This window comes from Pyricularia oryzae, chromosome 2 (genome assembly GCF_000002495.2).
Source record: "Pyricularia oryzae 70-15 chromosome 2, whole genome shotgun sequence".
In the NCBI taxonomy this organism is placed as follows: domain Eukaryota; kingdom Fungi; phylum Ascomycota; class Sordariomycetes; order Magnaporthales; family Pyriculariaceae; genus Pyricularia; species Pyricularia oryzae.
This window is the reverse complement of record NC_017850.1, coordinates 1,763,613-1,790,921: the sequence shown is the minus strand read 5'-3', so window position 1 is coordinate 1,790,921 and position 27,309 is coordinate 1,763,613. Positions and strand designations below refer to the sequence as shown.

Here is a 27,309-nt window from a genome sequence, read left to right as displayed (position 1 = left end):
TCCTTACCAATAGCAAATTAGATCTTTTTGCGGTGCCCAAACGAAAACTTGGGGGCAAAAACGTACTTCGTACATGTAAACTACGTAGGTTACCTAAATACTGGGTAGGTCTGATAAGGTAAACTTGGCTTGCTAGGTACATTGCAAGCTTAGCTTATTCCAGCGCCTTCTCGTCCCTAGTTGATTGCTTCCACCAGAGATCCAAAGTCGATCTCAACCTAGCTGCAGATGGCTTGCCCGCTTTGATCCGAAAGATGCACATGGTATAACCGAATAAAATTGCTGCTTTTGTCGGATGAAGATCACAGACAACGCTAAATTCTGGCTAGTTCTACTGCGTACTACCCGTTACAGAGTGAGCACCTTCCATTCCTACCTTGACCGGCTTTTTTTCTTCTTTTTCTTTTTCTTAAGTAGGTGAGGGAGGAGGTAGGTTGTACATACAGTACTCCGTAGGATTTCAGACGGCTCTGGGGCACTGATAACAGCAACTGGGTTCCGTCTCCTGCCATCACACAGGCAGGGAAACCGTATGCAGTTTGGGAGAGCCTGGGCGGTCCCACCGCTATCTTGATTTTCTTGCTACGCTGTGGTCCCCTGCTCGACCCCATGATTCGATTCATGCATTGTCAAGGTTTGCATGCAACGACAATTTCACAGCACGTACTTTAAAAACTCCGTGATCTTAACCACCCCACTCGACCAACTTCGCCTCGCCTCGTGGGTTTGGTTGGGATTTTCTTTGTATTCGACCTAATCCAGTTGTGTGTCTCGTGACCATCAACTTCTCCCCTTGTGTCCAGATCAAAAGAGGAGTATCGCCACTCGCCAAAGTCGAGCACCAGAGCAAGTTGGTTCTACAAACAACAGAACCACGAACAAGACAAAGGAACCTTCTTGGATATATATAACCAAAAACGCGTCTGTTCAATAAGGCGATAGATTCGGCGGGAATGCCTTCGTCCTCGCGGAACCCGTCCACCTGGGACGAGTACGATGGCGGTATCTCGCCACACAGGACTGGCAGTATGTCCTCAATGGGTGGGAGGAGTGGTCGAAGCGTCCAATTCCGGGACCAAGAGAACGAACCGCTGTTGGGCGATGACCAGGAGCGACGCGGTAGTGATCAGGACACCGAATGGGCCGGAGGACTACGGCGGCGAAGGTAACCAATTTTCCTAATCCAACAATACGTGATGGATGCAGGCATCTTTGGTCTAGTCTAGGTCTTTTGTGCTAACCTAATCGGACTGCTCCGCGAAAACAGGAGCTCTGTCACCATGCGGCTCGCTTCCATTGCAGACATTGGTGGCGTCAACAGCATGAGGTCCTTCACCCGCAGTTGGGCGCGTGCTGCCGGGTTTGCTGAGGTCATACCGCAGCGGCCTTCCTTTGTGTTTGCGCAAGATCAGGCGCCAATGCAACCGGGCTCTACCGAGGATATCGTGTACAGTCGGAGCGGGACAGAGGGGGGCTTTCTGCGTCCAACGCTGGAGAATTCCGGCCCGTCCCTCCTCCGGCAGCACTTGGAAGCCGGAAGCTCGGTCGGCTCGCGCAGTGCTGAGGCTGTCTTTGACGATCGAGATGAAAGCCCCTCGAGGCCCCTTCAGCCGCAGCAGAGCGGGGATGGAATCGACTTTAGGGAACGCGAGCTCAAGGCACTCGATAGCGAGATAAACAATGGTTTCCGCATCGGTAGCTGGAGTGGAGGCTCGGGCTCGGGCAGCGGCTCTGCAGCGAGGTCACAGTCCATCTTTGCGATTCCACCTCATCTTGCGGCGCCGTCGATTGGCGGTGACCCGGGACCATATGGCACGTCGTATGGCTCCATAGGTTCGCAGCAAAGCCTCAACTATGGTACCGTTCGATCTCGCGGCCGAGAAGAATCCCCGGCCCGTGGCGTCTCTGTAGCACCGAGTGCTCGGGGCTCCGTCTGGGCTTCGGCGCCTGAAGAGGGCCCCGATGCCGAGGTGCAGCCCATCCTGGTCAAGGAGGTTGAACAGGACGGCAAGATGGTTCTCACTGTGGAGGGCCAGAGCACTCTGCCCCAGACAATCTTCAACTCAATCAATGTTCTTATCGGCGTTGGGCTGCTGTCCCTGCCCATGGGTATCAAGTATGCCGGCTGGCTGTGCGGAATAGGATTTCTCACATTTGCTGCCGGTGTTACCATGTACACAGCTGGGCTGCTCTCACGCTGCATGGACCTCGACCCGAGTTTGATCACTTTCAGCGACCTTGCCTTTATCAGCTTCGGCAGCAAAGCTCGTGTGGCAACTAGTATTCTCTTCACTCTGGAGCTACTGGCAGCTTGCGTCGCTTTGATAGTCTTGTTCGCCGACTCCCTTGATCTCCTGTTCCCCGGGCTCCTGACTGTCACTCAGTGGAAAGTCACATGTGCGATAATTTTGATGCCGCTTCACTTTATGCCGCTAAGCCTGCTGTCATACTCGAGCATCCTGGGCATATTTTCGTGCTTTTCCAGTGAGTGAAACATGATGACCTCGAGCACACGTTTGTTATTGCTGCATCCACTAATCTCGTATTATCTCTCAACCCCTTCCTTAGTCGTTCTCATTGTTGTGACCAACGGTCTCATCAAGCCGGATTCGCCCGGCTCTCTCATCGAGCCGGCGGCAACGTACCTGTTCCCAGCGAACTGGCTGACCCTGCCTCTGTCCTTTGGTCTGCTCATGTCTCCATGGGGTGGCCACAGTGTTTTCCCCAACGTGAGTGTTTCTCGAAACGCAGGTTCAGCCACATATAGGAGCCAAACTGCTGACACTTGGCAATTCGCAACAGATCTACCGAGACATGCGTCATCCTTACAAGTACAAGCAAGCACTCAAAGTGACATTCTCGTTCACGGTTCGTACAAACTGCAGAAGCCATCCTTTGAGGCGCGAATAATACTGATTATAACACAAAGTACTGTCTTGACGCTGTCACCGCCGTCGCTGGTATTCTCATGTTCGGCGACAACGTCGCAGACGCAATCACCTCCAACATTCTTCGAACAGAGGGCTACCCTCGCGCGCTTACAGTCTTGATGTGCTGTTTCATTGCCATCATCCCGCTGACGAAAGTTCCGCTGAACGCGAGGCCCATCATCACGACACTCGAAGTGGTCATGGGTGTCTACCATGGTGCTGGCGGTGACCCCCATGCCCCGGTACAGATATCTGGGGAACCGGCGCCACAGACGGGTTCGAGGAAAGTTGTCATCATGAGGGCTGCCATTAGGATCCTGACAATCTTGTCATTCCTGGTCATTGCTATTTTGTTCCCTGAGTTTGATAGGATCATGGCGTTCATGGGTAAGTTGACGTGGTTGGGGGTTTATTTGAGATGAATTTTGCTGACCAGAACATTGCAACCCCTATTATAGGCAGTGCCCTCTGCTTTAGCATCTGCGTGACGTGAGTAACCCTACCGCAAACCATGCACCTTGGCTGGCAAGACATTTTTCTATGTGTCAAAAGAATGACCAACTAACATAGTCTCTAGTCTTCCCATCGCGTTCTACCTAAAGCTCTTTGGCCCCGAGATAAGCGCAAGGGAAAAGGTCATAGCGTGGATCATTATGTTGACGTCGTTTGTCATGTCCCTTGTGGGCACCGTTTGGGCATTCCTTCCCAAGAGCCTCATCAGCTCCGCTTGAAGGGAGGATTGATCATTGACGCTTGGGTACCGAATCCGGTGAAATCCTGCGGAGACGGGATATTCGCGTTTGTATAGTTGTTAAATGGGCAAGCATGATGTAACGGCAGTTATTTGCAAGGGGGAAAAAAGTTTGTTTTATTGTTAGGACTAAATCTAGTTTGGCTCAGGTATTAATTGGCGGGTAATGGCTGGTGTCTGGGGGTTTCTTGCCTTGAGCATCCAAGGATCATATTGTTTTCAACATTTACATCACTTGCTGCATACATCTTTATTTGAAATGGCAATAGTATCAAGATGATACCGGCTAGAGTCTCTCGGACCTGGACCGTGAGAGTTTTAGTACAACTACTCGAACAATGGTCTTTTACTTCCGAGGGATGTCGTCACAGATGTAATCACGTGGTTTACGGTTTACCGGTAAGTTCCTAATGGAATGGACAACTCTGGTTCTGGCCTATTGACAACGGGGCGGAGAAGGAACCAAGTTGGGGTATGTGCCCGGAAGCTTCCATCATTCCATCCGTCCCCGGGTTTCCATGTGTAACATACTATGCACATTTTTGGGCGCTAGACATTGGATGGCAGAACAAGGAAAGCAACGGTTGGCCTGGTTGGGTTCCCTCTACCCTCCTTCTTTTTTTGCTCATGTGGTGCGTGGGGGGAGAGAGATGAACGGGGGGGGTCAATTCTGGATGAACTGCAGCTGAACGGTGTGGGACATGGCCACCAATCTCGAGGGAAACTTGGATACGATTATACTACTGTTTTTGGTATCGGCGCTTCGATTGGCCGAACCACCGATCAGGATCAACGCCAACTGCTGCAGGGTGCAAGAGAAGATGCAAGGCTAGAGGGTTTTTCCCCTTACCACTGTTGTCTTTTTTTTTTTTCTCTACCTCTCTTATACTATGCAAAAAATGGATTGCGGTACCACCGAGCCCCAGAAAAGATTTGCTCGTGTTCAGCCTGTGTGTTCGTCTAAATGTGTGTCCGTCTAAACCGCGCCCCCCTCATCAGTCAGCACACTAATGGAGCGCTTACCGCCGCCGGTTCGTTCATCATAACACACCAGATACACGGAAGCATGATGCACCCAGTACAGTCAGTTATCCCTTGCATGAAGACTTTTTTGCATATTGTAGTTAGTTCTGACGGAGGGATATGGAAGCGAACATTCCTCGGCGCGGGGTCTTTGGGTTTTGTTGAGCCCCCGGGAAAGCTGTGATTGGGTGAATTAGCATGTTATGTTAAAGCAGTAGCACCGGGTCATGATGCATCGTGTGTTCTTGGCCCTGAGGCTTCTACAGGTACCATATATTTCTTTTTGCTTCTTGTTTCTTCTTCGCTCTCCTTTCTGTATCTGTTTGCAACCCGGAACTATTGTACATGGTAGATTCATTCAGCCCCGGCGGGACCTATATGTCCTCGGCATTTCACAGCAGGAAAGTGGTGAAACCCTTTTGAGTATCACAAGGCCCTCAATGACCAGTCGTACCCTGACTTGAAAATGATTGGGAGATCAAGGTGGAAAGGAAGGTCTCTTTCCTGTTGACAATGTCTGGACTTGGTGCAACCCCCATATCGTGGGTATCGGCGGGCGATACTTGCTCCCCGCTCAACCCGCTCCGGGGGCATTCCCCGGGGAGGGTCGCGAAAGGGATCATCATACTTGCTTGAAAACCAATGATGTTCTCTCTCTTTGTTTTTGTTTTTATATATTTTCTTCTTCTTCTTCTTCTTGCTATTCGCTATATCGCATAAGGTGGGTTTCTTACTATGCTTAGTGCCGATACCCAAATAAATTTTTGCGGTGGCGGTTTTTTTTTTTTTTTTTTTTTTTTTTTTTGCAACACAAAACTGTTCCCCTAAATAACAATGCATTGATTTGTTCCAGATTGACTGCGCCCGAACGGCAACCTCCGACCATCGCCCCGATGCCGGGACCGTTTTCTACGGATTTGTCAAGAAGAAGCGAGAATGTGCAGGTCATTTCCCTGCGCAACTTCTTTTTATTTTTCCTTCCTCCTTTCCCCCCTCTCGCCATGCATGGCGGCTGTCCTTAATGACGATATCTCCAAGAAGTCATTATCTGCATATGGGATTGGTGATTGGATGATGCCCACATGGAGGGGTCTAAAGTAAGAGTGTTGCATGCAGGTCAACACCCTGACCGATTACGAGGTTCGGAAAAAAAGAAGAAAGAATGGTACCGCTCCGCTTTCAAGTGGAGGGTGCAAGATGCAAGATGCACCGGAGCCTTGGTTCATTGCAAGATTGTAACTGAGTAAAAAGCTCACCCAACGAGCAAACAAAAAAAAACCTACTATTTGCAGTAGAGTACGAGGTACTATCATAATATAACCCCACTAGTCCCAAAAGCCAATGCTACGTCCCAATCCTCAATTTATCTAACGTCTGTTGTTTCCCTTGATTTCTTGGTTTTTGAAGAGAATCGATCGGCAAAGGAGTCTAGAGAGACATCGGCGGTGAGGCCGGCGGGACGCCAAACCATTGGGCCATGTCTAGAGTCTAGACTAGTTTGCATCCTTATTTTTTTTTCTCTCTTCCACCTGACTAACAAAAGCTGGGAACTCAGGCGAGATCGGATCTTTAGAGTGCCAAGGTACCGCACCTTTGAAATGCTTTGCCTGCCTACATACACTTTACCTGCCCGCCTGTCTGGCTTGTCTTGACTAGCGTTGCGTTCAGACATTGAAAAACATTGCAGCTGACGTCGCACGAGCAAAATAGCACAGCCTCGAAATCTCGTAAGTATCATGTCGCTAGAGAAAAAAAAAAGATCGAGTGACAGGAGATACAACTCCGGGGAAAATTGGGTTGAAAATATAGGTACGCAATCAACCTGGGCAGAATCAAAGGTTGCGCCGTGACAATTTGATAACCGGGGTAACAAAATAAATTCGACTACGGAATAAATGTGGAATTTGATTTAATAATTGTACATTACGGTAGTGCCGTGGAGATCACACACACACACACACACACACACACACACACACACACTCGCATGCTTCGCTAATTGGGCCACCGTCATGTAAGAAGGGAGCAAGGGAAAAAAGAAAGTACATGGTATTACCAGACGACGCCATTGCATGCATGGCGGAACGGGAAAACGGTGGCGTGCAAAGCCTTGTCAGATTGGGCGCCTCACTACCGTACGTCCACAAGCATGCCAGCCGTCCCGGGCTTGCATGTTAAACCAGGCACACCCCCTAAGGAACGAAGGTTGCTTTTTTCTTTAGCTCTGTTTTGGCAAACAAAGACGCGTCGCGTCCGAAAGTAAGTCATGTACTAATTAGACTGTATGGTTGGATTGTACTTATTATTAATAGCACTGAAATTTTTTCCCTTGGTATGCATCAGTCAGTACAGTACCTTTCTGTATTACAGTAGGCAAGGAGAGACTACGGATACTCCGTAGTTTCTTGTAGGTTCAATGGTAGGTAAAGTACCGACCTACCCGTTGAGCTGAGAAAGCAACACTTCAGCTGCGGCTCCGAACCCCAAATAAGATCGACGATAAACACCAGCCAAAAGCAACATCAAGCGAACCAAAAGAGGGTACGGTTAGGCATGGTTAAGCTTGTCGGCGTCGGCGGCTTTTTCCTACTTACTTGTAACAAAATCTTGACAAGGTTGCTTCTTTTCAATTCTCTCGACGTCCGTGTTGTATACTCCGTAATGTGGATGTTCATGTTGGGTTCCGCATAAACGTCCAATCCCAATCTGTGCCGAGGCGAGGGAAATGGAATATTCCATCTAAGGGCGCTGGAGCCACATAGAGTCTTTAGAGATGATCTCCCCAAGCTCCCCTCCCAAGATGAATTGCTTAGTAGTATCATTTTGGTGCGGCAATGCACCAAGACTAATCTGCCAAGTCATCCCCATAAATAAAATAGATTTTTTTTTCTTTAAAAAAATCAAGGTTCATGACTTCAGCAAAAAATTGCAAAGAGACTGAAAAGCGTTGCGTCAGAGGTCAGAGCTAACCTAGTGGTGGCATATCTGCTGAAAAGCCCAAATCCAATAATTACGAGATGAATACCTAGAAAATTCCGAGACATGCCGCGTGAAGGCAACAGAGATCGGACGAAAGAGCAAGGATGAGGGGTCTTATAGGCTGCAGACCCTTGATGGACTCTGGTCCTGGTAGGGTCTTTTTTTTTTTTTTTTTTTTTTGTCTGTTTCTATGGGCGATTGATTATTGCTTCCTTGTTATCTTCCACAGCCTTCGTGGCGATTTTACCCACGAGCGAGCGACACAAAATCTGGTGCAAATGGCAATTTCATTAATAATGTACATCACCCCTTTCATCTCAATCTTTTTTTTTTGTACAAGAGTTTGTGCGCAAGGCGACCGATTGGGAAAAAGTTGGCATGTTGCAGGGCAGTGATCGGCTTTGTGTTTTGAAGCGTCCCGTACGAGTGATGATCGATGGATGGCACCTTACCAAACAGAGACCGTCTGATGTAGAGAATACGAATCATGTCATCAACTGGAACATATGAGCGGACAAGGAAGAAAAAAAAAAGACACAGACACGAGCAAAATGGATGGGGCCAACCAAGTCACACAGCCTCGACACACGCACACCCGGCCTGCCGAATGCCCACACCTACCACCACCAGAAACAAACGGTCGGCTCTATTTTACGTAGTATGTACTGTAGGTAGGTGAGATTCCTCAGCTGAAGCAAGCGCTGTTGCTGTCATGCACTTTGAAAAATCCAACAATACCTTATTGTCGAATACTACCATACTTGATGGTTCACAGATCAATTGCTATCTTGGGCAGGCGGTAAGTTCGGGAGGCTTGTGCATGTTGTATTTCCACCTCAGGAAAGAAAAAACAATGTAAAGCAGAAACCCTTTTTCTTCTTGTTGCTTGTAATTCTAATGCTTTTTATGGATGAATGAATGCCTTAGACAAGCAAGCAGCAAGCACAAATTCAACTGCTTGCTTTGTACAGGCAACGTGTATTAACCAGTGGGCAATTTGAATATCTAGGTAGGTACCTACCTGCCTGCCTAATTCTATGTACAAAGCGCCTAATCTACGATACGTACCTAGTCTGGTAATGATAATTACTGTATAGCACTGTAAAATGCACATGCGTCACTCTCAAATCCCCGGTGGCTTGGCAAGCACCTAGGTAAGCGTGCTTTTTTGTCAAACGGCACGGACTCAGGGGCAAGAATGGCATGGAGCCTCACGTCGTTGAACCGTCCCTGCCGACCTAGCGGGGAAAAAAAAAAACGCTCGCCGGACGAATACAGCTCCACAAGTAAAACAAAGCTTCAGGTGAATGAATTGGTTTTCAGTAGCTTGAGTAGGTCGTCAGGTTATTACGTAGAAGTTGGCATTTTGAATGATTGATCAGCGTAGCATTGGTCAAAGAGACCTTGTCATTTTGTCAAGCAAAGGAAATATATTTTCAAAGTCCTTTACATGGCGCGTTCGGGACAAAACAAACAAAAATGCAATCTGCTAATGGTATCCGGCAGCTTTCTCCATCACTCCTTTTCTTCTGCCCCGTGCACCCACCTCCACCACCCCTGCACATCACTGAGTCTTGCCTTATTACTACGTGTGTACCGTACCACGTAAGGTTGGTTTTTTCTGTTTGCGTATTGTTTGGATTTCAATGCGTGACCCGCAGGGAGGGAGGTGGGCAAGCTACCCTCGAGTTTGTCGGGGTGCAGCGGAGCGAAATCGCGACAACGTGAATCTCGTCGATCCAATCACAGACCGGCTCACGTCCTGGGGAAACGAACGTGGTGGATATTTGCTTGATAATGCGAGATGGGGTGGGGAATTCCAACGGAGGGGCGTAGTGAGGCGATGTGTTTTGGGGGTACTTTTGGTATGGCTGAGACGTTCATATCCGGTACAAGTACCTGGCAAACCATGGTCGGGGGCTGCCTGAGCGTTAGTCCACCCAAGGAACAGGATGCCATTTTCAAAATAATCGATGTTCCACCCAAGTGTGGTGCCAGCAAGGGGGGGCCCTCCAAGCAACCCCGGCTGGCCCCAATCCCGATCAAAAAAGAGAAATAGAGAGAAAAAAACGGGCGTACTCTCTCTGTACCTAGCGTGCCCGCCAGTAGGCGGCGAACTGACATGCAGTGCGTGCGCTGCTTGTTAGCGTCGACACGCCGCCCGTCAAGCCCATCTGGGGAGGGGTGTGCCCTGTAATTATCGTGTTTCTGGGTGCAACGAGTGAGCTGGGATATTATTTTTCTATGGAGGGGGGCGCTTTTTTCCTCCTGCCGGGAGAGAGAGAGAGAGAATGTATGTGAAAGGTTGCGCCGTAACATTCTTTTGTACCCGTACAGTTCCAGTTCTTTGCTGCAGGGAGACAAAAGGAAAGGAACAAGAGAGACAGCGAAAAAGAGAGGGGAAAAGGCCCGAGGGAGACAGGACCCCTGGCCAATCAAGCAATTACTTGCCCCAGTACAACTGTGGGTATTCCAAGCAAAGGTGAACCCTTCCGTGGCAGAATTTCCGCTTGGTGAGAACATCACCTTCTGGAGCTTTTCATCTCAACTTCCGCTTCCAGCAATTTGACCGGCTTCCTGGTATCTCCTTTCCTTTCTGCCCCTCTCCTCACCTTCCACTGCCCTTGCCCCTATTCCCGTCTCTTCCTTCCTGCCCATCGTTTACGCATTTTTTTTATCTTGTTTTATTCTGCCAAATCGACAATTGGAGCTCGGCATCACACATTAGAGTTGCTTTCTGTGTCTTTTTTGTTGTCTTTCGTTTTTATTACCCGCTCCGTTCCTTGAGTGTCTGTTTTGCTGTGTTTTTTTTTTTTTTTTTTTTTTTGTTTTCTTCTTTCTCTGTCCTCCTTGCCCCCTTTTATCTTGTCTCTTTTCTTCCCCATTTGGGACTCTTTTGGTGGTTGGTGGTCCGCAGGCCGCCCGACGTGCATTTCTAGGTACACTTTCCGTGCCGTGTTCCTGTCTCGGGGCACTCAATCTACTGTCCGATCCGACAAAAGTCCTGCCTACTCCGTCCGACTCCATCTCGACATCTTGCCACCACAGGCTCTGAAGCATCTTTGCGTACCGTACCTGCGCTCGTCCCGAGTCCATCGTTGTTCTCATCTGTTTTCACCATCGAAGATCGAACCAGAATCCCACGCGATCCGAGCCTCTTTTACTACTGCCTCCTGTAGCGTGGTAATTTCGAACTACGATTTCCAGGAAGAAACAAAACAACTCGTCGTAGCAACAGACGGCTTCACATGGGTCAACGTTCACGGTAAAAGTGAGCAGCTCCCTGGACACCAAACACTCGTTCATTTCATCTTTCCCAGCTGGCCGCAGGCGTCCCTCTACGTTTTGCTCGTTTTGAACATTCGTTTCTTGCTTGCGTTGAATTTGAGAACTCGCCCCTTTGTATGCCGAGGGTTACTACATCACATCGCCTATCTGCCTGCTTTTTTTCTTTTCCCGGCCGTTCAACTTGGATTTAAATCACCTTGCTTGTTTGATTTCCCAGCGAGAGAAACCCTGACAACTTCATCATTGGCTTTTTATAATTGGCAAGTTAAACCCAGCTGGAAGCGTCAGACAGCCTATTAATGTACTGCCCTGACTCGCAAGTCTTGTACTGGCACATCGCCTCCGTCTTGTCAATATTGGGATTCAAAAGCCGGTCCGTGACTCTCTTGCTAACCAATCCTCCTGGTGCCAACAGCCTTACGTTACCTGCATTCCCGCTTCTCTTCTAATCGAAGGGAAACTCGCCGCTCGTTTTACTCATCGAAACCCGATTTACTCAAACCGGGTAACCTCTGTATTTGCACAGAATACTCTGTACTCAACACTAGGCACTTGTGTGTCCCGCTATGGCTGCCTTGGTGCAACCATATCCTCAGCAGTCCGGATCTATCACGATGCTTCATACACGCCCGGGCTCAGCGTCAGGGATGCAAGGGCAGAATCAACCGTATGGAGGGAATCAGCCGCAACGAAACAGCTATTATGGCGGGTCAGGTGGCCAACAAGTCTATCGGATGAATCCTGGGCCGATACAGCCGTATGCGTTCACCAGCACACCGACCCTCCACTCGAACAACCAATGGCAACATCCTGCGACATACAGAACCGCTTCCTCTCCGGCAGTTCCTACGATGCGGGCGTTCAGTGGCTCTGGTTCTCAACAACAACAACAACAACGTGGTCGGTACCCCGGCAGTGTGTCGATGACGAACCTACCCAGCAGTTCTTATGCAGATTATGGCGCTGGCTCGAGGGATGATTCCAGCCTGCCAGCCGTCGGCGGTCGAAGGTATCCCTCCGCTCCAAGACCCCAGTCGGCTCATCTTATTGGCGCTACGACGGCAACCGCAACCCAGGTGACCTTCACACAGGCAACTCCGGTCCGACTCTCTCCCGAACGTTACAGGAGGCCCGCTCCTCGAATTGTAGACGTTCCTGCCGGAGCGGCAGGTCGACAGCAACTACCTCCCCCACAGTTTGGCGACCAGAGGCTTGCTGTCCCCAGGAACAGGACTCCGTCGAACACCAACCGACCCAACAGTTTCTACAGCTCAACGACGGCTTCTTCGACAGATGACTTCCAGGCATACCGCCATCAGCTTCCCGACGAGCAAAAGCGCCTCAGACGCCGCAGCATGCCTGCCCTGGATTCTGCCGAATACCGTCGACCCTTTACCCCACAGGGTGCCGGCCAGTCTGGAGAAATGACTGGCCAGAAGGGTCCTGATTTTCCCCAGACACAGAGTCGTTTGGCTCCTTCACATGGCGGCAACACCAACACCGCCAGCCTGCCTTCGAGCAATGGCAGCAGCGAAAGCTTGACGTCTAACCGTAGCAATGGCTCCCATCCGTCGGTGAGTTGTGCCATCCAAGCCTTGATCACCCATGCTTGGCACCTGTCGCTCCTTCATTACATTTATCCTTGCCACATTTCATGCATTGTCCAATGAAACATGGGGCTGTCAAAAGACCTCAGCAGTGTGCCATTCGCTAACAAAACGCTCGCCTTCCTCATCTGTCAGTCAGCCAACCGCAACCCTGGCACCCCCACAGCCAACCCCGCCGGGTCTAACACTGCCGCCGATCAATCAGCCAACTCGGATTCCCTCAAGGTTGTCACCATCCCTCCTCGAGGTTCTTCATCCGATGCATCAAAGACGGTCAATAATCCGTCTCCGTTGTCAAAGCCGGTGACGATGGATTCAGAGTCGGACGCTGGCGCCATCGAAACGAAGGGCGATGCTGCGAACCGACCGGCCTCCAAAAATGAGTCGCCCGCCCACGCTCAGCCAGGCGACAGCCCGGCTGCTCAGAGATTGGCCGCCATTAGCAAAAATACGGGCAAGTCCAAAAGCAAAACATCGCGCCTCCGACGCGCATTCTCTTTCGGAAGCGCTGCCGACTTCAAGAAGGCCGCCGATGAACACGAAGCCAACCAGGCTGCTCAGGCCAGCACTCCTCCGACCAAACTACAAAAGGAGCCTCCGTCGGATCCCGTGTACGATGCCGAACAGGCCAGGATTGCTCAGCAACAGGAGGAGGCGGGCATCGGAAACAACATCTATGCAGGTGCCAAAATTTTTTCCAGCTCGACCGACAACCTTTCAATCTCTTCTACGGCGTCATCAGCTTCGATTATGATTCGCAAGATGGGACGCGGAATGAAGAAGGGAGGTCGTTCTCTTGTGGGACTTTTCCGACCCAAGTCTATCATTGGCGCTCCCATGACGGACTCGCGGATCCCTGAAGCCAGCCAAGCCGAGGTCTCGATGATCACGGCGGAGGCAGAGCGGGAGAAGGTCAATGTGACGCCCAATCCTCGCGACCAGGCTGGTGGAGGTGTTGGCTTCCCGCGATTGGAGCGAAACTCGATTGATGCATCAAAAGTTGACGGATTGACACCTGATCACCTTGGTGTTTCGATTGGCGACCAGCCTAGCTCGCGCAGGAGCATCATCGGCGGCGATAAGGAGCGTGCCGAGGCGCTTGCTGCTGTGCGCACCAAGGGAATCCTCAAACGTGAGTTCTGGCAATCAGATTATGTTAACCTTCACACAGTGTTACTAACTGATGATTCAACAGGCCGAGGCTCTCCCAGTCCACCCCGGGGCAATGGTTTGCCGGGTGTTCCACAGATGAGCGACTCGCCAAACTCGAGCGCACCGAGCACGCCTAATGACGACGTGCAGGCACACAAGCGGGCGGGATCGGTAGCGATCGGAAGCGAGGACTACTTTATGACTGCACTTAGGCTCCGACAGGACACTAAGAGTGCTCCAGTTACTCCTCAAGGTGTCACACCCACTAGCACACTGAGGAGAAACGCAACCTTTAGCCCACGCATCGTATTTTACGACACATGGCCACCTCAAGAGTACGACCGCCGCGGAGAGATCGCTACATGCAATCGCCTCACGCCCATGTTGGCTCAACAAATTAAGGAGGAGCTCAACTCCTTCAAGATGGTAAGAATATGCAAAGCTATTCAACACATTTCAAGACCTGGAATATTTACTAACAACCCATTCACTTTTAGGAGATGGAGGTTCATGAGAACTCAAAGATCTACACGCACTTCTTCTGATGATACACTCCTCGGAGATACGATGACACATTAATGTGGCAGCCTCTTTTCATTTCGCGCGGGGGTTCGTTCTTTATGGTAGCCCCTGTGTTGTATTTGCACATGTTCCATTTCCATGGCGTTTACTTTCTGGACAGCATAGTATGGTGTCAGGGCGTCTTTTCTTTGTCGAGGTAATCTGTCTCACCACCCGGGGTGTCGAGTTGGTTTCAGACAGCCGCACAGCTGAGGCTGGGCAGATATTGCACGCGCTACGTATAGCCGACAACCTGGCAGGTGATGAGAGTTTGGAGGAAAGCTCGAGGGCTTTTGTGACGCCCCTGGATGAGCATCAATGGGGGCGAGCGACGTTCGCACTTCGGCAAGGAGCTCCCTTTGTCGTAGTGGGCAATCGCGGAGGCGGTCCTCTGTTTGTCATACATTGCTGGTTCAAGGACAGCATTTTCGGTGGCTTGTTAAAATTCTGGGCATAGTTTGGTCTTTTTTCATTTCCTACTATCTTTGTTCATACTTATTCCTCGAGTGGCAGTCTCGAATTCCTTTTGCTTTTTGCAAGCATCCTAATTTTTCATTCTGTTTTCCCGTACATCGGTGCAGCAAGCGAGCGCATGGGCGGTTGGAAGAGTCATGTGTGTGCGTGGCCAGCAAGCAACTCGGAAATCAACTCCAATATTGTTCAAAAGATTCTCAGTAGCTGTTTTGCGATTTTGTCTGTCTATTTTATTTCTTTTGTTTCTAGTTTCTTGCATCGTTTTTGGAGCGAGCGAGCTCACAATTTCAGACAGAGACATGATTCTTTTCTTTTTCCTTTCAAATATACTCTCGCGATGGAAACGATTAAAATAGACCAGATTGTTTGCGATGAAGATTTTTGTTTGCTCAATGTGAATTCGTGATCTACTGTGCAGGAGGATACTACCCACTAACCTTTTCCACGATGATTTGCATGCCCGATTGTGTGATAAGCGGTACAGGGATTTATTTCAAGCACCACCAAGTCAGACAAATTGCGCGTGGGTTGCCAAGCCTCAGATTATCTGCGTTTCTTGTGTTGTTGCCCGGCGGCAATGTCGTCAATTTTGATAAGACGGAGCGGGACTGACACGGGGGCTATCGCGTAATCTTCTCCCGACATTCCCCACCCCTACTCTTTTTCCCAACCGAGGTAGGATCGGACTGTCAGGACTGAATCGAACGAAGCCTGCCATCCAGTATTAAATATTTCCGTTTTGTCGCGTACAAGATTTCAGAAGGGTTTAGGGTGGGATGGGCACCTTCATGCGCGAGTTCAGCCAGTCGACATCGGACCGCTGTCGCCGCAAGGTATGAGATTGATACCTTGTTTTTTTCTATCTCTCTATGTGTATTTGCCCGGGGTTTGGATTTATCCACGGGGACGCCGCCTGAATGGGCACGACTTGATTAGAATGAAACATAGATTCTACTAGCCAGGACCCTGAACCGAGGTGAAAAACTGAAGCTTGCACTTTGTAGTTGGGTAGGTTTGCGATCCTTGCCCGGATTATACCGTAGATGGATGTCGCTAGTGGATATCTATTTACCCCCAAAGTAAGAGGATTTCAATTCGGCCTTTTTGAGTCCTGCTATTACGTCATTCCACAGGTGCAACCAACCCGTTGGAGTATTTTTTGTTTGGAATTGAGTTGGTTCATGCCGTTACAGTGTTACACAAACGCCCCACACTCAAAAAGGATGAAGCCAATCACAAATGACTCGGCTCATGCAGCCTTGTGGCTTGGCATCTAAACCTCTGTACTCCCTACAACTTTTTTTTCTTTTTCTTTCGCATGCGGCTGGAACCCCACCAGTGCACGGCTACAACATACCTTACCTTACCTTTGCCTGCCTTGCCCAGACCAGGTACTTTCATCCTGGTATTTTCAATATCGTATGTACATGTCAGCCTCGTTCCATAACAAGGACCTCACCATGCATATGGAATGACACTCGAAACCCTGATTTGAATATTCAAACCTGACCGTCAAAGTGGCGCAGCTACTCTTCTGCCTTGCGGTCCGGCGCTGTCCGGCCCCGACATTTTCGATATTGGCCAGGACAATGACCACGACAGCTGCTGCCACCAGTATGCCCGGGTCCGATACCAATGGCGTGACCTCCGGGGTCAAGCCAAAGCTTCACGGCCGGGCCTTTTATGAGAGCATCGGAAGCCCCAAGTTTGTCGTGGCGCCGATGGTGGATCAGTCCGAATTCGTGAGTTGAGTTAGTGGTGCAGAAAAGGTGGCGAGGAAAAGCGGTCGCTTGCCTTAGCTCACATGATTGAGGTTCACTGTTCTGACTATTCCGGCTGTCATAGGCTTGGCGAATGCTCACTCGTTCCTTCATGCCAGAGTCTCAACGATCTACAGTCCTAGGATACACTCCCATGTTCCACGCCCGTCTATTCGGCGAGAACCCGTCCTACCGAGACTCGCACTTCCAAGCCATACGTAAAGATGCCGCTTCACCAGACGCGCAGCCAACTCCGTGGCTTGACGGCAACCCCGCCATTGACCGACCCCTATTTGTACAATTTTGCGCAAACGACCCGTCCGCCCTGTTGGAAGCGGCCAAGCATGTTGCCCCATACTGCGATGCCGTCGATCTCAATCTTGGGTGTCCCCAAGGAATCGCAAGGAAGGGCCACTACGGCGCGTTTCTCCAGGAAGACCAGGAGTTGATACACAAGCTGATCCGGCAGCTGCATGACGGGTTGTCAATCCCCGTAACTGCAAAGATTCGCATCCTGGATACCCCGGAGGCGACGCTGGCCTATGCACGCAATGTGCTCGATGCAGGGGCCAGCATTCTCACCGTCCACGGCCGCAGGCGGGAGCAAAAGGGTCACCTGACGGGCGTGGCGGACTGGAGCGCCATCCGCCACCTGCGCGAGAACCTCCCACCCGAGACGGTCATCTTTGCCAACGGCAACATCCTGCAGCGCGGCGATCTGGAGCGGTGTCTCGAGGCCACGGGTGCCGACGCTGTCATGTCGGCCGAGGGCAACCTGAGCGATCCGACACTCTTTGCGCCCGAGCCCCCGGTCGGGGAGGAAGGAAGAGAGTATTGGCGTGGCAAGGATGGTCTCGGCGGTTTCCGCGTGGACGCCGTTATGCGCCGCTACCTGGACATCCTGCATAGATACGTCGAGGACAAGGAGCCACCGGTGCGCAGGCCATTGTTCGTGGTAGGCGAGGACGAGGCGTGGATCACCCAGTCGTTGGAGACACAAGCAGCCACGCAGGCTCCCGAGGGAGGCGAGACGGAAGCCCCCGCAGATGCGGAAGAGGACGAAGAGGGTCAACCTGCTCATAAGAAGCGGAGAAAGACCCACAAGAAGAAGATGAGGGCGGCCGAGACTGGCATCGGCAAGAAGGACAAGAACCCATCCCCTAATTATATCGCGGTCAAGGCGCACCTGTTCCACATGTTGCGTCATTTTATCACAAAGCACACAGACGTACGCGATGCCGTGGCCAGGAGTAGGCTCGGCGAGGGCCACATCAACTACCTGGAGCGCATCTTGGACATGGTCGAACGCAAGGTCGCGCAGGGTATGATAGAGTACGCGCGCACCGAAGGCAAGAGCTTTGAGGACGAGCCCTTGGCCAGGATAACGATCAAGCCGCAGCCCAAGGCGGAGACCAAGGATTCAGGCGTACCTATCGCCGCAGCAGAGGCTGCCAACGGCGAATCGGAAAAGTCGGCGGTCGACGCTGTTCTCGATCCCGAGGACGATCCGGAAAGCTCCTTCGCAACGGTCAAGAAGTGCAGGCGTCCTTGGTGGGTCGTCCAGCCGATTGTGCGGCCGTTGCCGTTGGAGGCGGCGGCTAAGGGCGCCGTCACCATGAAGAAGCCTAAAGAGAACAAGAGCAACAACGGCAGTAACGGCGGCAATGGCAAGCAGGAAGATGCGTCTCGGAAAAGACCGCACCCTGACACTGAGAGCAAAGTTGAAGCCTTGGATAAAGAGATCAGCTTTCCCACCAGTGACTTGGTTTCAGGATAGCAGCAGTGGAGAGACACAACGTCAAGTTTTCACAAGAATATTAAACATATAAATCGGCCCAAAAAATACATTAAAAGTTAATATTATATGCATTCCGTTCCGCAACAGGGGTGCATATTCTGCCAGACCGTTGTATATGTTGAGATCACTCGTCGACGAGAGACTGCGAACATCCAAACCATCGCAGGGTTTGACGTGTTGACGTGGGGAGAGCGTTCAAGGTTCATTATACTTTTCTTTTTCCAGACCAAAGCTAACACAACCCGGTCAGGTTCTGTTCACCACAAAGCCAGGCCCGATCCCGCAACAAAGGCTGCCAATCCAGGTAGAATGAAGGTCCCCCTCACTGCGCTGGCGGCGCCGGTCGAGGCCGGAGACGAGGCGCTCGTGGTCGCTGCACCGGTCGGAGTAGAAGTGCCGGTCGTCTGGACGGCCAGCGTGCTTGATGACGAAGAAGTGCCGGTAGGGCTGCCTGTGGGAGCAGCCGTGGACGAAGCCGACGAGGACGAGGACGAGGATGACACCTTGAGGGTCACGCCGCACATCTTTTCCACATCGGACACGGCGGGCTTGTCAAACGGCCTGTTGTGCTCAAGCGGCTCGCATGACTGCCATATCCTTTCGATGTGTTCTTTATTTCGTGTTCAAGGACAGAGGGTGTTAGCACGATCCTAAGATGCGGTTTCCTGCCCTGGATGTACCTCCTTTTTTGGGATGTAGTGGGCGAGCAAGAAGAAGAAAGACTTACCAATGACCTGCTGTGTTGCAATCTCGTTGATGTTTGCGCACTCCTTTGCCTCGCAGCAATACATTTCGTTGCGCATCTTCTCCTGGTTACAATGGCATGCCGCGTCGTTTGTGCACGAGCCGGGCACGAAGCTCTTGAAGAAGCACTTGTTCTGTTGCAGGTGGGAAGGGGGGCTTCAGTGGACAGGTTCGTATACAATACCATTCGTTTTTGTTTTGCCTATCATATTTGAGATATAGCGGGGAATTTGTTGACTTACGACGCAGGTGGCGACCTCGTTGTACTTGTCGAGCTCCTCTTGGGTCCTTTGCGCTGCCGTCATGGCTACGACGCTACCCAAGAGGGCGATGGCGTATGTGGAAGTTCGCACCATTATCTTTTTTTTTTTTTTTTTTTTCAAACTGAGGAAATCTCTATCTTTTGAGGGTAGGCAGGAAGGAAAGTTGGGCAACGGGCGTTGGAATTGATCAAAAAATGAATGAAACAGCTGTTTATATAAGGCTAGCAAAATGTACCACAGACTGTCGATCAAGGGCAGAGGGAGATGAAGGTCTGGGGAAGATCAACAAGTAAATCGCTCCTACTTTGTATCCTCCCTGCCCTTTCAAGTCATACGACGGGGGTAATTAATATTTTCACCATTTTCCCCCGTGTCTCCCTTGTATCTTGGCATTTGTGGATTCTCGACCTTGCTTTTATTCGTCTGCATCACACCCGTCTTGCCCTTTTCCCCCTTCTTTCGCTGCAGCCTGGCCAGCGAACAAATCTCGTATCCGTCGCCGCGGTTCGCTGTGCCGCTTTGCTAGACATAAACCCCTTGCCAAGCAACGGCGCGATCCCTAATATGGAAAATGTGTCAGCCTTTGATTTCTCAAAGGCGCGTGTTCTAGATCCACCACCAGACAAACGATGACAGATGTAACAGAGAAAACGTGGGGTTGTGGAGGTCCCTGCATTTATACCTAGAAAGGGAGTCATCCCTACGGAGTAGTTGTGGTCACGGGCGATTTGATTCCGGGCGAGAAAAAGGGGCATTTTGAATTTCGAGCCCATGAATTTAATGAAGAAACCAACAGGGAAGACCAAGACGAAATGAGCCATTTGCATTGTCGCGTCTGTCGCAGATATGAACTGTGGCTTGTTCTAGAGACCCAGTAACTTTGAGTATAAAATCGCATATATGCTCTCAAATTAGGTTATACGGTATCTATCTATATACTATATATACGGGAAGTGCTTGACGGTCCCCGTGCGTCTCAAGGTGTTAAAATAACAGTGAATTCTTACTTTTGATGAAAAAGAATATAGGCCAGAACGATCGACTTCGCCGGCTAAAACATTGAAGCTGCCATTGTAACCAAGGCCACGGAGATCGGGATCCAGGCGGCCAGCTTGAGAGTGGCGGCGCCACCATCGGCTACAACGGCTGCCATGCCCCTTTGGTCGGTGTCGTCGATACTGCATACCGTCCTGCACTTCCCATCGCTCAGTCCCTCGGTAGACCCTGAGTCCGAGGCGCCTCCAGAGTTACCATTGCCACTTCCTCTGCCACTGTTGCCTGTGTGGTCCCGAGGTCGCATTCTGCTGGTCCCGGAGCTGGTCTGGTTAAAGACCATCTCGAGCCACTTGATCTGCATGCGAGCCTCCTTGCCAACGTCCATCAGACCCGTCCAATCGCCACCGTCGCTCCACGAGTTCAGATTGATGCGGCTGGCATCGCGAGGTGTCTGAAACGAGATGGAGGCAACCTGCCGCCCGTCGACATACCAAGTTGTCCTCAACGGCGTCCAATCGAGCCTGTGAACCGACCACTGGGTCCAGTCCACGGGGGCTGTGCCGTTGATGTTGGATTCCGGTATGTTCTGGGTGTCGTTTCCAACCTTGACATAGGACGGCTGGTTGGTGTACATGATCTTATCTGTGGGGTCCTTTGTCAGGACCTCGATGTCGGCCTCCTGCACGTCTGCGTAGTCCTTGGCGCTGCGGTAGGTGAAGAGGGCTGTGCAGGCACCCGGAGCTCCCGTGGTGCGAGCCAACATACGCATCGACACGAACCTGTACCGATTCGAGTTGGATTCGATTTCCGACGCCGACTGAAAGTCCTCGTTGCGCGCTGTGCGCATTGTCAAATACGTATCGCTATCGGCATCCGTGTCGTTATTCTTCTGGATGAAGAGGTTGGTGGGAGAGTTGACCATCAGAATCGCGGCATCGCCTCCCACAGATGCGCTGTTGTTCCAAGTCATGATAGACCAGTCGTCGGTGAAGGCCGAGGTGTTGAAGTAGCCGCTCGTTATCGAAGCGTTGGAAGCCGCCTGAGGGGAGCTGCTTGGAGCGTCAGGGATTCCGGACCCGACATATTGCGACAGGGATCGGAAATCATAGAAGCGGTGGCTAGTAAAAAAAGCTGAATTGCTGCCGTTGGTGACGTAACAACCACACTTGGAGTCGCTCACCAAGGGGAGGTCGGCAACAGCGACATGGATGGATGAGAGTATCAGGAGAATGCTCGATGCAGAGCCTGTGACTGTTCGCAAATTCATGGTGGGCAATATCTAGAGCAGGTTGGCTATGCGCGCTAGGAGCTCGAGGAGATGCCGTCTATGCGGGGGAATAAGGAAATATACTAAGACTATAAGTAATGAATAGATTTCTGGTAGAGCCCGCTACCAACAGATAGATACGTATGCAGAAGAGAAGAGGGGCAAACTAAAGAAAAAAAAAGGGGGTAGGTGAGAAGATAGAGAGGCTGGCGAATATTGACGTCGATCGGTGACGAATACCATCACGAGGGTTGGAGGGAGTACAGCAAACGCCTCCGAGGGTTATATATCGCCGAGAGAGTTTGGCCTAGCCCGCCGACGGAACGGGCAATAGTCTGGGCGCGTTGGGTTAGCAACATCTATGGCCTTTTCGCCCTACACGAGACCCTCCAATGCGCTCATTGAAGCTCCAGATCGATCAAAGCTCCAAAGGGAGGCAGCGCCTAGACCAAGAGGTTTTCCGCGGGATTTGAGCTAGTGGCAGCAAGCACAGCCCCTAACTTAAACAGTGCAGCACAAACGCCACCGCTGGCACAAGCACAACATTGACAACGTATTCGGTTGCCGCGCAGCTGGTCAACTTGTGGTGGCCAGCCACGATAGCCCCTAGCCAACGGGTGTTTTTACCCGGGGTGCTTGATAGAGGAATAACAGACAAGCCTGCAACAAGTATCATGCTTCTCGAGGTAGGGTCGTATCGAGACTGCTGCCAAGGTCTCGCTCCGTAAGGCTGGGATTTATCCCAGAGCAAAACCCGCGTCGAAACAGCACGTCCACTTTGGTCCTGCTGCTCCACATCTGAACATCTAGATTGCTTGGCAAACGGGATCAAGAGAGAGTTTACGAGAGAGTCGGATAACATGGGTTGTCGTAGAACTGTGCCCTTAATGCACTCCTTTAATTTTGGTGCAGAGACTTTTAAGTCTATGAGAAGGAACGAGAAGAGGAGCTTTGCCAGTAAAATGTGACCTGATACGCTTTAATTTCCTGTGATGCAATACTTTGTAATTACCTGCTTTGTAGGTCGTTTTAGGGTAACGGGTACTTTCCGCACGCGACTGCTATTTTTGTATCTCAGGCAAACAAACTACCGTACTGTACTACGTGTAATTACGTGGTAATATCTGGGGAGCAGGAAAGATAGTATCATGTGACCTGTGCACTTTGGCCAATCATATCACTTAGAAGAAGTGGGCTGGCTGGTCACTCCACCGGCCCGTCAGGCCCGTCTGTCGCTGATCGGCGCATGGGGTCTGTCGCCGTCTTGAATTCCTTTGCAGCCTTTCGCGACCTCCATCAACTCTCAAATATAATCTCGTCATCGCCAAAGCATCCACCAATCCGCAACGCAGACTCCCAGTCAAAGCGTCGGATCAAATACATATACACACGCGCAATACACATACATAGCTACACTACTAGTATCGTAAGGCCCAGCCATGGTCGTGTCTCCAACAAGTTTCCATTTGAGTACACTTTTGGATCCTCCAGGACCCTCCATCTCTCTTTCAAGAGGGCTCACCGCGGATACTGAACAATGAATTAGTCTAGAGGCACCCGGAAGAATTGTTTTGTATTCGCTGAGATCGATATGGCGACTACACCAACGGAAAATACCTCAGACACGGCCACAGGCACGGTCGCAACAGTCGATCAAGTTGGCATCCCTCAGTCCGACCACGACCGTCTTGGCAACCGCGAGTCTGAGAACCAACCCACTTTGTCAACACAAGTCTCTGAGGAGGAGCGCTTGGATGACACCAAGGAGTCTGCTGTCACAGAAACAGCGGAATCCTCCGGCCCCTCTGCCAATTCCGCTGCAAAGGTCGCCGCATCATCGTCGTCTCCTACCGATTCGCCACACGCTGAACCTGAGTCAGACAGCAGAGAGGACAGCAAAGACCCCGTTGGGGAGGATGGCGCGAGCTCGTCACAAGCTCCAGGCGAATTGCAACCGCAACTACCCAACGAGCCACTCCCAGAAACTGAAGACGATGGTTGGACCTATCAATGGGACCCAACGCACCAAGCGTACTACTTCCTCAATCGCTTTACTGGCCAAACCACCTGGGAAAATCCGCGCCAGACCGTAGCCGTAGCATCCTCCTCCACCGCTGATCCGACGCCGGTCCCTCCGCCTCTGCCTACCGTTGCCGGAGGGTACAACCCAGCCATACACGGAGACTATGACGACTGGGTTGCAGAACAAAAAAAGGCAGGCCAACTACCTGGAGACGGAGATGCTGCTGAAAATGTGCATCCCCCTGATCCAGCAACGGCAGCCTTGTTTGCTTCCGGTGCTCAGTTCAACCGCTTGACGGGACAGTATCAACGACCAGGCGTTGGTCCTGAGAACCACAGCGATGATGCCAAGTCGCGGCGACAGATGAATGCCTTCTTTGACGTTGATGCGGCGGCGAACTCACACGACGGCCGTAGTCTGAAGGCTGAAAGAGCTGGGAAGCGTCTCACTAAAGGCGAGCTAAAGCACTTCAAGGAGAAGAGGAAAGCCAGGAAAGAGGAGAAGCGGAGGGCTTGGTTGCGGGATTGAGATCATTGAAAGAAATCTGTGGCTGCTATGGCATCGCATTGAACACACTAAATTTGCTGAGGCCTGGTTTTTGGCTATCATTGCAGATCTGGATAGAAAAATTCATGATTATAGCTCAATGAGGAAAAAAAAACAGAAACCCCCGCATCCCATTGGCGATAATACTGAAACTAGTGAGTGTTTATATGGACTAGACCCCTCAAGGGACTCAGCAGCGTTTAGTTCTAGAATGTGCTTGAATAACAACAGCATGAATATGAGCATTCAGTGCACCTTTGTAGCAAAGACTTCTGATATTGATAGGAACCTCCTAAAGAAACGCCATGATGACATGCCTCTATTTTATATCGCATATCTATCATTCATCTTCATCATCGTCCTCATCAAATGCCATTTCCAGCTGAACACTCTCGTCATCACTGTCGCTCGCATCCCCGCCGGGTGCTTTGACCGCCTCCTGTAGCGGCACCACGGCCTCGGTCCCCTTGCCCTTGTCCTGCCTCTTGGCGGGAGTCTCGGACTCTACCTCGACGCTCTTGCGCTTGAGCACCAGAGGCACAAAAGGCGCCGTGTTTGACTTATCCTCGTCCACGGCCGGAATATCGACCTCCATCTCGATGCTCCGCAGATGCTGAGCAAACCCAACAGGCTGCGCGGCCGAGGCCTCCGTCTGCACCTGGTTCTGGACGGCCAGGTCATCCTCGTCGTGAACGGCCATGACCGCCGAGGCCCTCGCCGGCGCCGCCTCGTCTTCGTCTTCCTCGCCGCTCTCCTCTCCTCCTCCCTGTAGCTCCCGCCCGGCCGCCAAAACGCTGCCAAAGTGGTGCGGCTTGGTGCGCAGGTTGCTCCTCAGCAGCTCCACGCCGGCGTCGTGCGGGTGCTGCCGGGCCAGGAACGGGTACGTGTTGGCAAACAGCCGCCCGCTCCTGTCTATGTACGGGTGCAGCACGCCCGCGAGCATGGCCGCCTTGTCGCCCGAGAGGATCGCCGTGCGGTCCAGCAGCGCGCGGTCGGCCTTTTTGAGATGGTGCTGCGGGAGCTGCGACAGCGCCGCCTCCAGCAGGGCCCGCGCCGCCGAGAGCAGGGGCTCGTCGGTTGTGGATTGCTTGCGCTGCTGAGTCCCCGTGGAGTCCTTGTCCTTGTTCGGCAAGAAGAGATCGGCGTTGGCCTGGACGCTCCCCTTGCCCGCGCCTGTCTTGGTGCCGTTGCTCTGCCGGGTTTCCCCGGTGGACTTCTGCTCTGGCGCGAAACCGGCCGCGGCGAGCAGGTCGTGGCAGCAGCTCTGGATGACTGGGCCCAGGGTATCGACGGAGATTTTGGGCAGGGTCGGGCCGCAGATGAGGAGGATCTCGCGGATCAGAGTGAATGTGACTTGACGGGTGGCAGATAGCTTGGGGTTCAAGGCGTGTGCGCGCACGGCCTGGTCAAGTATTGAAGAGCTCAGGGGTATCGAGCCCCTGCCCAGGCGCCGCACCAGCAAGAGCTGGAGCTGGAGCGCTGCAACGTGGAGAAGCGGGAGCACACTCCAGAGTTCATCGCGCTCCTCTCGCCCGATGCCAGGGTTCAGCTGCGTGCCGAGATCGCGCTCGTGGCTGCCGGGTGTTGGGGCATTCACCAGCAATACTCTCGAAGTGAGGTCGGTGAGTGCCGCAATGGGCAGCACGACGGTGGACTTGGTGGAGGTACGTATGGCCTCCGAGACAGAAGCAAAGAGACCCAGCAGTCTTTGTGCTCCGCAACTCAGACCCCACCAGGCGGGTAGTTCTTCGGCCAGCTTTCCGCCTCCTTCTGGCTCGCCATCGGTGGAGATGCTGTGCGACGCACGTCCCGTCGAGGGCTCCCAGGACTCATTCACAGCCCGGAAAACCTGGTCCGCCGTTGCGTGAGAGTCCTTGATCCAAGCCGCAAGCAGGTTGGCCCACTCCTCCGGGTGCGTGTTCTTGGGCGCGGTGTTGTGCAGAAGTATGGCAAGACGCCTTGAAGCTTGCTGCAGACTTGAAGGTACCACCACCGGGTCCGAAGAGGTAGGGGCCAGGTACAGCCGAATGACAGACTTTATCTGTGAGTTGAAAGGGCGCAGAGTTGTTGGGTACAGAGGCACGAGTGCGCCGAATGCGCTGATAATGGTTTCGACAAAATCCAGGGGCGCCTTGGGGGTCTTTGACGAGGCCGAGGACTTCAATATCTGAAGGCAGGCGTTTGCAAAGTTGGGAATTGTGGGTGTGGCGATTTCCCTAACCAGAGTTGGGTACTCATGCAGAAGAGTGTATATCCTCACCAGAGTAACCACACATAGTTCTTTTGCAGATACAGGATCGGGTTTCTGGCAGTCAGTTAGCAAAAGCAATTCCAATAAAAAAGTACAAAAAAAAACAGAAAAAAAAACGAGAGGGGTTAGCACTTTTTCGCTTGCTCTACTCACCTGAAGCATAGACAACAAACCCCGAACCCAGGGCTCAGCAGCCCTCAAGCATTCCCACCCTCCAGCGTCCACAACCGACTTGACGAGAGCCATTCCAGCAAACCGGCTCGCGGGTGTCTTGCCGTTCAACAGGGTGGTGATGTGTGTCTTGAGCTTGTGCACAAGCATCGCCGTCTCGCTACCGCCATCCTTGGGCTTCTGCTCGACAGGCGCCGTCAAAGCACGGCCAGAGTGGATGACATGCTGAACAAGGCTTGGGCAGACATTGAGTAGATCGTCGGCGGGTGTCGATTTGAGCTTGCGACATACGACGCGAAGGTCTGAATTGGCAGCCATGGCGCAATCTGTAGCTAAACTGAAAGCCACTGGGACACAAACACACAGGCGTATATTTCAAGTCTGCTAGGCCGGGCGAGTTTAAGAAATGACAGATTGGTTTGGAAGATATGCCCCTCTCAAACACAGCCAGAACTTTCTTTTTATAACCTCCTAACCATGCACCCGTGTAATTATCCCTGTGTAGAGACTCTTACATGTAGACATGAAGTAAATATACATATATATATATATATATATATAAAAAAAAAAGTATCACCGCTCGAAATTTTGGCGTTGTCTCCACTCTATGTCGCTTGGCGGTTGCTTGCGCCGCCCGCAGTTGAAGATCACCGCTGAGCGCCTGCATGTGAGAGAAAATTCAGCGCCAATAACGAACAAACAGGGGTGGGGCCGGCACTGAAGCT

At 51.7% G+C, this 27,309-nt stretch overlaps 8 protein-coding genes across 9 annotated transcripts; 4 read left to right on the top strand and 4 right to left on the bottom strand.

Annotated features, from left to right (window-relative positions):
* The first annotated feature begins 116 nt into the window (after window positions 1–116).
* Window positions 117–3,970, top strand: MGG_08827 (uncharacterized protein). The gene is made up of 7 exons (XM_003713797.1): window positions 117–1,165; window positions 1,268–2,484; window positions 2,569–2,729; window positions 2,803–2,868; window positions 2,930–3,317; window positions 3,389–3,419; window positions 3,508–3,970. The coding sequence occupies exons 1-7, from the start codon at window positions 954–956 to the stop codon at window positions 3,659–3,661; spliced, it is 2,229 nt and encodes a 742-aa protein (XP_003713845.1). The 5' UTR covers window positions 117–953; the 3' UTR covers window positions 3,662–3,970.
* A 375-nt stretch (window positions 3,971–4,345) lies between these two features.
* MGG_15592 (uncharacterized protein) lies at window positions 4,346–4,749 on the bottom strand (the record flags this gene model as incomplete). The annotated part of the gene is made up of 2 exons (XM_003713796.1): window positions 4,346–4,510; window positions 4,705–4,749. The coding sequence occupies 2 exons, from the start codon at window positions 4,747–4,749 to the stop codon at window positions 4,346–4,348; spliced, it is 210 nt and encodes a 69-aa protein (XP_003713844.1).
* A 5,463-nt stretch (window positions 4,750–10,212) lies between these two features.
* Window positions 10,213–15,155, top strand: MGG_08826. Of its 2 annotated transcripts, none has more exons than XM_003713794.1 (5): window positions 10,213–10,954; window positions 11,387–12,545; window positions 12,714–13,710; window positions 13,774–14,156; window positions 14,228–15,155. In XM_003713794.1, exons 2-5 carry the CDS (start codon window positions 11,538–11,540, stop codon window positions 14,273–14,275), a joined length of 2,436 nt encoding a protein of 811 aa, XP_003713842.1. In that variant the 5' UTR covers window positions 10,213–10,954; window positions 11,387–11,537; the 3' UTR covers window positions 14,276–15,155. The 2 variants fall into 2 exon arrangements, with proteins under 2 accessions (XP_003713842.1, XP_003713843.1); XM_003713795.1 differs by having other exon boundaries at window positions 10,213–11,231.
* Window positions 15,156–16,072: 917 nt separating this feature from the next.
* MGG_08825 (tRNA-dihydrouridine synthase 1) lies at window positions 16,073–18,389 on the top strand. Its single transcript, XM_003713793.1, has 2 exons — window positions 16,073–16,507; window positions 16,611–18,389. The coding sequence occupies exons 1-2, from the start codon at window positions 16,355–16,357 to the stop codon at window positions 18,300–18,302; spliced, it is 1,845 nt and encodes a 614-aa protein (XP_003713841.1). The 5' UTR covers window positions 16,073–16,354; the 3' UTR covers window positions 18,303–18,389.
* MGG_08824 (uncharacterized protein) lies at window positions 18,310–19,703 on the bottom strand. The gene is made up of 3 exons (XM_003713792.1): window positions 19,310–19,703; window positions 19,051–19,201; window positions 18,310–18,933 (listed from the first exon to the last, which is right to left on the bottom strand). Exons 1-3 carry the CDS (start codon window positions 19,421–19,423, stop codon window positions 18,581–18,583), a joined length of 618 nt encoding a protein of 205 aa, XP_003713840.1. The 5' UTR covers window positions 19,424–19,703; the 3' UTR covers window positions 18,310–18,580.
* Window positions 19,704–20,216: 513 nt separating this feature from the next.
* On the bottom strand, window positions 20,217–22,590 carry MGG_08823 (uncharacterized protein). Its single transcript, XM_003713791.1, has one exon. The coding sequence runs from the start codon at window positions 21,591–21,593 to the stop codon at window positions 20,382–20,384; it is 1,212 nt and encodes a 403-aa protein (XP_003713839.1). The 5' UTR covers window positions 21,594–22,590; the 3' UTR covers window positions 20,217–20,381.
* A 292-nt stretch (window positions 22,591–22,882) lies between these two features.
* Window positions 22,883–24,366, top strand: MGG_08822 (WW domain-containing protein). Its single transcript, XM_003713790.1, has one exon. The coding sequence runs from the start codon at window positions 23,185–23,187 to the stop codon at window positions 24,142–24,144; it is 960 nt and encodes a 319-aa protein (XP_003713838.1). The 5' UTR covers window positions 22,883–23,184; the 3' UTR covers window positions 24,145–24,366.
* On the bottom strand, window positions 24,228–27,237 carry MGG_08821 (uncharacterized protein). The gene is made up of 2 exons (XM_003713789.1): window positions 26,567–27,237; window positions 24,228–26,467 (listed from the first exon to the last, which is right to left on the bottom strand). The coding sequence occupies exons 1-2, from the start codon at window positions 26,900–26,902 to the stop codon at window positions 24,503–24,505; spliced, it is 2,301 nt and encodes a 766-aa protein (XP_003713837.1). The 5' UTR covers window positions 26,903–27,237; the 3' UTR covers window positions 24,228–24,502.
* Between the last annotated feature and the right edge of the window lie 72 nt (window positions 27,238–27,309).